Below are 11,215 nucleotides of genomic sequence, written 5' to 3' on the forward strand. Positions count from 1 at the left end.
GACACTGAGCAAATAAGGACCACGGGTCCGACACCAAGCAAACAAGGCCCACGAGACCGACACACTAAGCCATGTGATGTAATGTCGGTCTCGTGGACCGTTATTGCCTAGTATAGAACCGGCTTTTGTTTGCGCAGTGCCGAACTTTTGGGCCTTGTTTGCCTATAGTGTCGGATTCATGGGCCGTAAGACTCGTGGGTGTGGGCCTGATCATGGAATGACCCTGGGGTGAAAGACCATCAAATTAATCGTAATTACAGCTGAACATCTAATGGTAAACTTAAAGACAGAATGAGAGATAGATAGATAGATAGATAGAAGGGAAAGACAACCCTTACGTTGATTACAGTACACACTTCTCTGTGAACATAATCATGGGAATATCTTGGGTTCCCTGTCAATAAGAAAGACACTTAACTGCGGTAACTACCAGGAGACACAGTAAGGCATTTAAAAGCTTAAGAGTCTTGCTTTGATGGTTTCCGTAGAGAATGATACCCCGGAGTAAGTCGTGTAACTATACATTTATGTGCCCACAGCCCACAGACCAAGCTTTTAGGGGGCACGTACCCCAAGTCAAAGTTATGACAATTACAACATACAAAACAAAATTCAATATCATCGACCATGTACGGAAAAATCGCGACAAACACTCCCAACCCGTATAATATTGGAGCTGACAGAAGAATAAGGAGCGAGAGAGAAAGATAGAGAAAAAAAGAGAGGGGGGGTGTGCGCGTTGGTACGTATACGTGCGTGCTGCATATACTGCTAGTGTGCTTTGTATTGCAAGCAAGTTAAAAGGATAGCATAGTTTTGGTTGAGATGGGGATTGAGGTTTTAAGTTTTTGTGAGATAATTGGAAACAACATTTTATGTAGTATTAAAGAGCATACGATTCTCAGAGCAATTTAAACTTTATTTGATGAAAACTGGTTTTGAAATAGCTGAGATATCCAAAAAACAAAGCAAAACAATGGGGTCTTAATAAATGGTGGGACCCACTTTTTATTAGGACCACTTTGTTTTTAGATATCTCAGTCATTTTAAAACCAATTTTTATCAAGTAAAGTAATTGTTCTTAGAATTGTATGCTCCGTAACACTGCATGTAAATAATTTCTTATTATCTTGCTAAAGGTTAAAGGCTGAATCCCCATCTAAACTAAAACTATACCATCCCTTTAATTTTGAAAACAGAAAGAATAGAAAGTACACTCAAAAGAGGGAGAAAGAGAGAGAGAGAGAGTCAGTCAGACAGACAGAAATATTTAACGAAGTCACACTAATCCTTTTTCAATTTTCAAGGCTTATTGCAGCCATTGTTCGCACATCGAGCTCGAATGATATCAGGGTTAGGAACAATCAAACATGGAACATTACAACAACAACAACAACAAAAACGTGCGTCGGCAAATTCTCTAGCAACTTCTCTATACTTTAAAGCATGACATAGCTTTTATTTGTAAATGAAAATCGGTCGGAAAGGATGCTTGTTGATCAGTTTTATGTTTCATCATACAGAGTCGAGATTGACCGTTATGGCGCGAAAAATACATTCATTGTAGTCATATCATGATATAAATGTGTTGGATCGTGCAATCTTTCGAGCGTAGAGAGAGAGTGCTTGCGTGCGTAGGTGAGAGAGCTAGTCAATCAAACAGAACACAATGACTCATGGCTGTCCCGCAGACAATGCAACTTAAAGACAAAAATTATCACGAGTGACATTTAGCTGGCCTTCAGCGACTGTGAAATGACAAAGCGGATGGGATTCTGCATACGTTTCAAGAACATTAAGCATCTGTATTGTTCTACTCTTTGATCGACATTACCCTTATCGTGAAATCTTTCCAACAGCGATCATGCATGCGAAGGTGTATATCAAAACATCATATTAAGCCCATAAGCATGATGAGGTATTGATGGTGATTTACACTGTCTTGATGTATTCAGACAGATTATGGTTGCGGCCCTTATCAAAATGCCTCACATGCATACGACAATGTCTTCGAAAAGAGAAATTGCAGTAGCAAGAACGAAAATGAGTACTGACTTATCAAATGGGTGTAATGATCCACTGGTGTTTCAACAACACAAAAAAATTGTCAAAATATTACATATACACAACAAACAATATTTGGCCGTCTCGTCCTAGGTAAGTTTTTATCCTCTGACTAGAGGATTGGCATCTGTATTTAACAATTTTCGACAGAAGAAATGAGAAATGTTAATCATCAGCTGGTGTAGGAAATTGTATCATCACCATTCGCAAATCAAAAAGCATTTCTGCGACTCTGTTGTCGGGTCATCATGTTGATCTGCAGATTATCATGAAACTGCATATGGAATTTAAATAGAATGTGGCAATAATTCCGGCAGTAATTTGACCAACTGTGTTGCACAATGTATCATAACATAATGAAAGAGAGAAAATAATGTTCGTTAAGGCCCGCCAACACATGCCATAAGACTTTGAAAAATGCTATCGATATCCCCAAGAAGAGAATTCTTTTCTTCCTCTTGAGTATTATCCTGAGATTGTTCATGGTAGTGATCGTCCGTCTGGACCTGCTCCACGTGCTTCCCGCCACTGTAAGGGATCATGTCATTGGTCGGATACACGTCCCACATGAGATCGTCGGCCAATCGCCGTCGCGGTTGATGGCCTTGGTAGAAGCACAGCGATTCGGGCAGCCCTTCCGGGCTTCTGTGCCAAGTTCTCCTGAAGCTGCGGCGTTTCTTTGGCAGTACCGTCCGACAGTAATCCTCTTGCCGAATCTCGCTGCGGAGTTTTGTCACCATGTTGGCGATTAGGACCGACCTTCGGAGGGACACCTCGGGATCGTCAATGCAGCGCATCTTGTGGAGCGAGATGTCAAGGACACGTTTTCTATCGTAGGCAATCATACCCTCCAGACAGGTATCACTGTCTGGATTCCCAAGTATATCCGTAGTTCTGCACGATGGCAGGATGTCCGGTATGACATTGTCCATTATATCAGTCGACGACGAATCCACGCAGGATATGGTCCTGTGTTTGGACTCTTCGCCGTCGTAGCACATTGGCAGTTCTATCTCACTGCTCACGTCCGGAAAGAAATCGTCTGGATCGCAGTTGCAGCATCCCTGCGTGGGACCGCACTCGGTACAGCACCTGACCACCACTTCGGTCGGATTAATATGCAACGGTTCGGAAATCATCGTCATGTCACCACGAACTCTACAGGCACAATCACTACAACCATCGTCGAGCATGTCAGAGAGTTTCCGCTTTTTGGAACCGATGCTACAGACGGATGCATTTTCATCTTCGCGGTCGTTTCTTTCCTCGTCGGCGACCTCTTCGTCAACACCACTTCGTCCTCCCATGGTCCAATGTCGAAAAGAAGTAGCGTCCTCTCGCTTCACTCGTGGCGCAGCATTGCGCTGTGTGATTGTACAACCAACGTCGTCTGCTGTGTACGCGTCTGAAAGATTGAAAGAAATTGAATGGACTGTGAATGTGTGTGATCCAAATAAACAATTCAAATAGTCAAGCTTGACCTTCGATGTGACTCGCTACTGGCAAGTACGTCATCAGGTCTGCATTTTTTTTTTTTTTTTTTTTGGGGGGGGGGAGGTTTGGTTTGTTGTTGTTGTTTTCTGGCATGCATTTAATTGGCAGTATCATTTCTGGCTAACTATGAAGGTAAAAACATTCATTATTTTGCAAATACTTCGGGTTATTTTGTATCAAAATGAATCCTCGCTGTTATACGATAACTTTTGGTTGTAAAATATATCCAATTACACGATCTCGTTTATTTCCTCTCCTCATTAGCACTCTCTTATATCAAAAGATAATTCATTCAAATCATAAAACAAGGGAAGTTAGCTTATCAGTGACGAAATTACTTCGAACGCAGCGGTATACGCTACATTAAAGATTACAGTGATACATTTTGCCGGTATCATCACTGAAAATGACATTCAGAAAGAAACAACCGAAGTGACACTTGATCTTTTTTATCATCCCTTCTTTTCCGACCATGCTCACATCGTCGATACTTTCATATTCAATCCTCACTTTCGTAAAGACTAGAGGATGAAATTCTGCAAGACGTATTAATAAACAGATATATTCTGTAATGGTAATAAAGAATTCTGCGATAGATAAATTGTCACACGGATAGTAGACCTGACTGGAGGTCCCGTGTGCCTACCGTTTTGTAGCCCCTTCTTTTTATCATGGAAAGGCTTCGCTGCGATCCTGAGTAAAACAGTTCTTTTCCAGTATCGTCGACTCACGTGGTAAAAAACAACACAAAAACAACACAAAAACATCATATTCGGAGTCATCGAATATGAATATCTTTAGATGCTTTATTCGTAGCAGTTGATTTCAGGAGCTGAACGCATTGAGGAAGGTTTCATAACTCACTGCAAAATCAATACGGATTCCGTCCTGAAGGAAATTTACAGAAAACATGGACTCCATGGAGAATTGATGATCCATGAAAGCTATGAAAGCACTGTGAAAGGTCATGGGATATTTTAGGGAAATCGAACAGATAGTACAAAAGTTATGAGCATTTCACTGTCGGCACAGCCCTTCTAGTAAATGGCGCCCGTCACGTGGCCACCTATAACGAGTTGTCTTGGTCACGTGTCTGTGACGTAGCTTGCGTAATTCTCGTCATGTCTATACGCGAAAGATCAAAAGCTCCTACATTTCCTCAAAGATATACATATACATGCATATATATATAATACGCTCCTGCAATACTCATGAACTCTATATACCCTCAAGCAAACTTCATAAGGGAGAAATAATATTACAGTATTCGTTCGTTTTGAAAGTGGATACAAGAAAGGATCATTTACACAAACAACATCAAAGCCATACGGCCAAAACCGACATTATATTGTATATATATTTTTTGATATTTCAAGGGAAACCATCTCATGGATGAGTTACTGCAATGGCTCTCAGATTGGTTTGGGGGGGGGTTTGGTTTGATTTATTACTGCATTCAGACAAATACAATTCAAACTAAAATTCTATAGAAATACGAACGATGACATATGCAATGATAAAAAATGTTCAACAAAAGTATTACAAAAGAAGAAAAACGTAGGCAAAAGTATCATACAATAAACATATAAAAAACATGTCAATAAGATAAGAAGTATATTATTATATAGTATATACTCGGTAAATGAGAGGGATAATTTAAAGCAGGAGACCGCCATCAAGATAGTTGCAAGCTATCTGCTTTTTGTCTGCTTATTATCTCAAAGCAGGTTTGTCAATGCAGGGAAACTCTCTAAACTCTTTGCATGCTCTGAGTGCTACTGATCACAGAAAATCTCATAGCGTTGCACATACTGTCCAAAGTCCCTGGCACAGAAAGGGTTAAGTCATGCCTCTCTCACAGTAAGGACGAGAGACAGATCTTAAGCAAAAGTTTGAAGTAGAGCAAATTCCCCTATCGCACGGAATGAAACATCTTCGTGAGGAAAATACTGCATGTATCTCCACAAAACATATCGTAAGCTCTCGTCAGCTTACCAAGTGTAAATGCGTCACGCCCATGCACCGCCACTAACCAGTTATCCCAAATTGAACAAATGGATTATTCACAAACGATGTCGGGATGGGGTTATGATGTGATTAGACTCTGGGTCTATCATATTTCGGGATAGGTCGATACAGAAGAGTCATTTAGTTTGATACACTGGGATCAAATCAGACATTAAACGAAACTTCATAACAACGTATCGATTCTTCTTCCTTTTTTTTCGAACACGTCGTGTTACAAAACATGACTACATAATTAGCAGAGAAGAAATGCACTTCACAGCACATGCCCAAACGCCCACGCACTGGCGTAAGTGCACTCGCTCAGAATGCTAAGACATAACGATATACGAAGCAGAATTGACACCTACGTATGACAGTGGCATAGTCCGCTATAAACCTGATTAAACCGAGGCATGAATTTCATTGTAGACTGTGGACGCTTTACAGTAGAAAAGGTAATTTTATTGTAAAAGATTGTCTTCTCTGTTTTCTATTTCTTTGTTTCTTTTTATCTTTACCTAAGTTTGAAGCGTTCGTCGTGAATCCATTGTAATGTTGATTGCTCGTTGAAACGTCATGAGATACGGAGATACCGTCAGATGCTGCGGAGGATTTGTCATGGTAACAGCAGTAAGGTTGATGCTCGGAGCAGGGGTGATGGGATGCGTGTTTCCATGGAAACGGAGAATAACGCTCGACGGGAACGGCAACGGTCATCGCTGTAGGATGTGCCAACGTGCACGTACCCTGTCTGGCAGACCGTGTGACTTATCATAATCACTTTACATTCGTCTGGAGAGAAAACGGAAACGTACAAAGTTAAAAGGCAATGAGACGCGACAAGACGACACAAGACATTTTACATCTATGAAAAAATATTGTAAATGAAGCATTCCCGATTTTGATAAATGAAAATGGAAAAGTCTGTACTCATAAAATGATACAGAAAAATATTAAATCAGTATACATTTCGTGTAGATTAATCGTGAGACTTGAATATCAGTTGAGCGGATCTGAAATGGGCCAACCTACTTAACTTTACAAACTCTTAAAGCAATGTTTTCAAATTCAATCTTCGTGGAAGTGGAGATGTATAGAGTCGGAATTACTATCACCATTTGTTGTGTTTTTATTCAATCAAATAATGATCAGAAAGTGACCGATGACATACAGGTGCAGAGTCATTTGATTTGTTATATTCGTGGGTTTTGAAACAATTCTCGGTGATGTATTCATGATGCCGGCTAAGTATAAATAAATCGTTGTCTGAATGTATTTCATAATCATGTATCATCTCATTTCCCCCAGCGTGCCGGACGTGGAAATGAAAGTTTTGTGTGTTCGTTTGCAAAAATGCTCTCCTGTGAGATCATTCACGTGACCGAAAAAACAAAAACAAACGGATAAGCTGTCCTAAAGCACTGATGTATGTTTAAAATGTTATAAAGTTAAGCACACACACACGTCAATCAGACGCATTTACAGGCCGATGGGTCATATACAACGTCACAAGGGAGCATTTAGGCCTGTAGAACGATCATTTGCTTGCGAGTAGAACATATTGTAACCTTTTAAAAACACATTCTGCATGAATTTAGACATTTTGTCATGTTAGCGAATAAAAGGAAATGTTTATGGTACAGATATATTTACAAAAATAGTGTGCAACAGAGCATTGACTTATTGTCATATAAGGAAAAGTGAAGATGCAGCAAGCAAACACCTCCGGAAAACCTGTGCCCCCTCCCAAAAAAAATTGAAAAATGAAATGAAATAAAAAATGAAAAATACTGTCTGCAGTTTTTAAGGCGGTTTTGACGAAACCATTTACATTGCTTCTAAAAACTGCCATGCAATTCATGAAGGAATAAAAGATATTTACATCAGGCTGACAGAGAAAATCTAATGAAAGAGACAGTTATAGATTATCAATACAAGCGATGACGTAAATACCGATGTACTATGAAGGGTAAAAACATGGCATATGTGATTTCCTCACAATGTAACTCCACTATATCAGGTGTGCTTTACTAAATAGAGTACATTTAATATGAAACACTCTGAATTAAAAAAAAAAAATCGGCCCTAAGATAAAATGTTTTGAAACGTTATCACGAAACATTGATGTACATAACAATCACATTGATATGCAAATTATCAAGTGATGCTGTCATTGCCTCACGAGTTTCCATTAGACCTGTCTACCGCCGATCTTCATTAATATCTTCTTTTTCCCCTTTACATGAAATCAAATAGTAGAACTTCGACATAATCCGCATCAATGTCCTGTTGTGCTGCAGTATGCTAGCAACGATGAATCGATTGCGACAAATGCGTGATTGCTATACATGTATACAACTGACATGTGTTGTAATATTTTGGCCAAAGGTAAGATGTGTTTGATTGCAGAAAATCTGCATTTCAACATCAGCACTAAAAGTCGCAAAAACATTCTCAAAAGGGATATGATAAAGTCTTCAAAAGGGAACGAAATTGCAACATGAAGACCTTATTATACGAATCATGCTCTCTCGGTAATAAATGATATGAGCATGCATGGTCAACGCAGTAGTACATGATTACAAGACAAACGCCAGTGATGTCTCGCCTGCATATATGGCAATTTATAATCATAGTATTTTAAGTGAAAGTTCATTGACTTTTGGCCTTTGACCTTGTCGGAATTTACCAATATTCTAACTTGACGGGCATCATTAGATGATGATTGTGGCGTGAGTTTGGTGGTGATAACTCAAAGCTGCGTGTGTGGAAAGTTATTGAGCACACACAATATATGGCTGTTATCAGAGAAAGATCATTAACATTTTGACCTTCGACCTTCTCAAAATTCACAAATATTTGAGCTTGACCGCCATTTTTACAAGGGCGGATCCAGGAATTCTGTAAAGAGGGGGCGCCTTTACAAAATCAAAGGGGGGCGCACGCATCCCTCCCCCATTTTTCTTTTTATTTCTTTTGTTTTAACAAAAAATATGGGGGGGGGGGGGGGGCGGTGCGCTCCTCCCTGGATCCGCCACTGTCTTAAGGTGATGTATGCCTACATGTGGTGTGAATTTGGTAGTGCATAGCTCAAAGCTGTGGAAAGTCATTGAGAGTGCACGACAATACTAAAAGTACAATGCTTATCAGGTAAATTTCATTGACTTTCTGACCCTTGCCCTTGTAAGAATTCACCAATATTCGATCTTGATTGGCATCATTAGGTGATGTACCTGTGGTGTGAATTTGGTGGTCATAGCTCAAAGCTGTGGAAATTAATTGAGAGTACACCACAATATTATGTGTATAGTGTTTATCCAGTAAAGTTCATTGACCATTTGGCCTTTGGCCTTGTTGGACTATACCCATATTCGAACGTGACCGGCATTTCTAGGTCACGTACCTGTGATGTGAGTTTTGGTAGTCATAGTTCCAATCTGTGGAAAGTTTTTGAGAGTACACCACAATAAGCCAGTTCGGAGTTCCACTTTGAGTATGAGCAGAAAAAAGGTCTTTCGTACCAACAGGCATGCTGGCTTTTAAATTCACTGGGATAAGCATTTGTGATGTAATGGTTATTCATGTAATCATTATAAATGCTGCTTGCCAGCACATCCACCCGACAGCAAAAGTGGTATTTGGCAATGGCAATATAAGAAAGAGATTGTTAATTACATTCAATGCAAAATAATGAAATAGATGCTTTCCCAAGTGTTAATTGACGGATCATTCTGGTTATCTAGTCTACGCAAGTTCATTCTTTGTATGAACACAATTGATGAATCCCATAAATTGCCATGTTCTCCAACGTTCTCATTATGTCTCTCTAAAAAAGAGTGAAGTGCCCCCAATCGACTGAGAAACAAAGAAAGGTCATTCGTATACCAAAGTGTCCATGAGCTAACTCCGAACTGGCGTATACTGTAAGTACAGTGCTTATCAGGGCAAGTTCATTGACCTTTGACCTTGTCAGACTTCAGAAATATTCGAACTTGAACTTTAGATTATGAAACTGTGGCGAGAGTGTGGTGGTCACAGCACAAAGCTGTGGAAAGTTAGAGCCGAGAGTGCACCAAATCGTTCACGACGTCGCAGCCGACGACGACAACTTCGACGGAAAAATGACTTACGCATATTGTCTCGCTTCCGCTACCCGGGCAAGACAAAGCAGCTTATCAAAGTATCACACCAAAAACATGCACATTCAGTATCCACACTGCCTTACACTGACACATTTGCGCACACATTCTCCCCCGTATAAAGCAAATGATACGGCGACCTTATCAATAACATACACCCTAAAAAGCCTACCTGCAGACACACGTGACCAAAAAATCATCATCCCAAAACATGTCACTTTCCCCACAGGAATATCATTGTTAAAAAAAAAAGTCTTCAAAAAGGATTTATTTAGACACACATTTCAAAAGTCAAGCAGACGCCCTTATACGCGTGGGTTGTAGTCAACGTCACGAGGGAGCGTTTATAGAACAACCTTTTGCTTGCAAATAGTTCACATTACCCGGGTTTTCACCCACATTTTGCATGGATTGAAATATTTTGTCATTTTGTGAATAAAAGAAATGTTTACGGTACTGATGAAGTTACAAAAATAACATGCAGGGGAGCATTGACTTACTGTCATAAAAAGAAAAGCGAAGAAGGACGCAAACACCTCCGGAAAACGTAATGAAAAGAAGCCTATCTCTTCAATGTTTATAGCCGCTTTGACGAAACTAGTTACGTTGCTTAATACAAAAACTTTATCCTATCCTTTTTGAGTATAATTTCACGAATGTTATTGCTAATGTCGAAATGCAAAATTTCTGTAATCACACACAATTCAGACTTTAGCAGATACAGATTTTCTGCAATCAATGATACATTGTTTTACACCACAAACCCTGCATAATCAGAATTGGCATTACATGTATCTTGCACTGTCACACTTCCAAATATGTATATTCTCTCCCACGTAAAGTCCTCATCTAAATGATACATCCCATGCAAGGCTTACCTACAGACGCACGTTAACAAGAAATTATCATCCCACAATTTGTCCCTCTCCCATCTGTTATATAGGCATATGTTTGTTATGGTTATAGTCGTGTAAATGTAAACGTAACGGCATGGCAATGTAACACAAAGTCACGCTGCGCTTTAAATGGCGATCTCCTATATTTTGTCACCTGCTCACGTATGATTTTCGTGTGCAATGTCGTTATATTTTATGTTATGTAAGTTATCAGAGAGAGTGTTCAGGGATTTACAATTCCTATTTTAATTTGCATCTATTCATACATCTAAATACCTTGTATTGAATTGTTGCTGGCTTCAATATATTCAATACAGAAATAAAATCAAAGCAAATCAAACCAAAACGAAGTTGTACATCCATTCTATCAACAAACTGTTTGATCAAGTATTTTACATTAAACTGTGCTTGTTTCCTGGAAAGCGGCCAGATTTCACAAAAACTGTAACTGTGATCTCTTTCTGCTACTTCCTGCTTCGTGCTTTCTTTCTCACCGAGGAAGACGATTTCCTTTGAATCTTCAAACAGAACATTATCTGCATGACAAGACCACAGTGATATCGGTCTGATTGAAAATTCACTCGATGTGCACGTTGACTTTAACGCGTTAACTCA

The 11,215-nt window shown here is 39.6% G+C and overlaps 1 protein-coding gene across 1 annotated transcript; it reads right to left on the reverse strand.

Moving 5' to 3' along the window:
* Positions 1-2,444: 2,444 nt before the first annotated feature.
* LOC139736604 (uncharacterized) lies at positions 2,445-3,371 on the reverse strand. The gene has a single exon (XM_071647351.1). The coding sequence runs from the start codon at positions 3,369-3,371 to the stop codon at positions 2,445-2,447; it is 927 nt and encodes a 308-aa protein (XP_071503452.1).
* Between the last annotated feature and the right edge of the window lie 7,844 nt (positions 3,372-11,215).

This window comes from Diadema antillarum, unplaced genomic scaffold (assembly GCF_040938485.1).
Source record: "Diadema antillarum isolate AM-2024a unplaced genomic scaffold, OU_Dant_1.0 seq00000657_RagTag, whole genome shotgun sequence".
NCBI lineage: Eukaryota > Metazoa > Echinodermata > Echinoidea > Diadematoida > Diadematidae > Diadema > Diadema antillarum.

Bases quoted from the DNA above. Each gene is read 5' to 3' on its own strand.
- LOC139736604 (XM_071647351.1), bottom strand. From the start codon at position 3,371: ATGGGAGGACGAAGTGGTGTTGACGAAGAGGTCGCCGACGAGGAAAGA.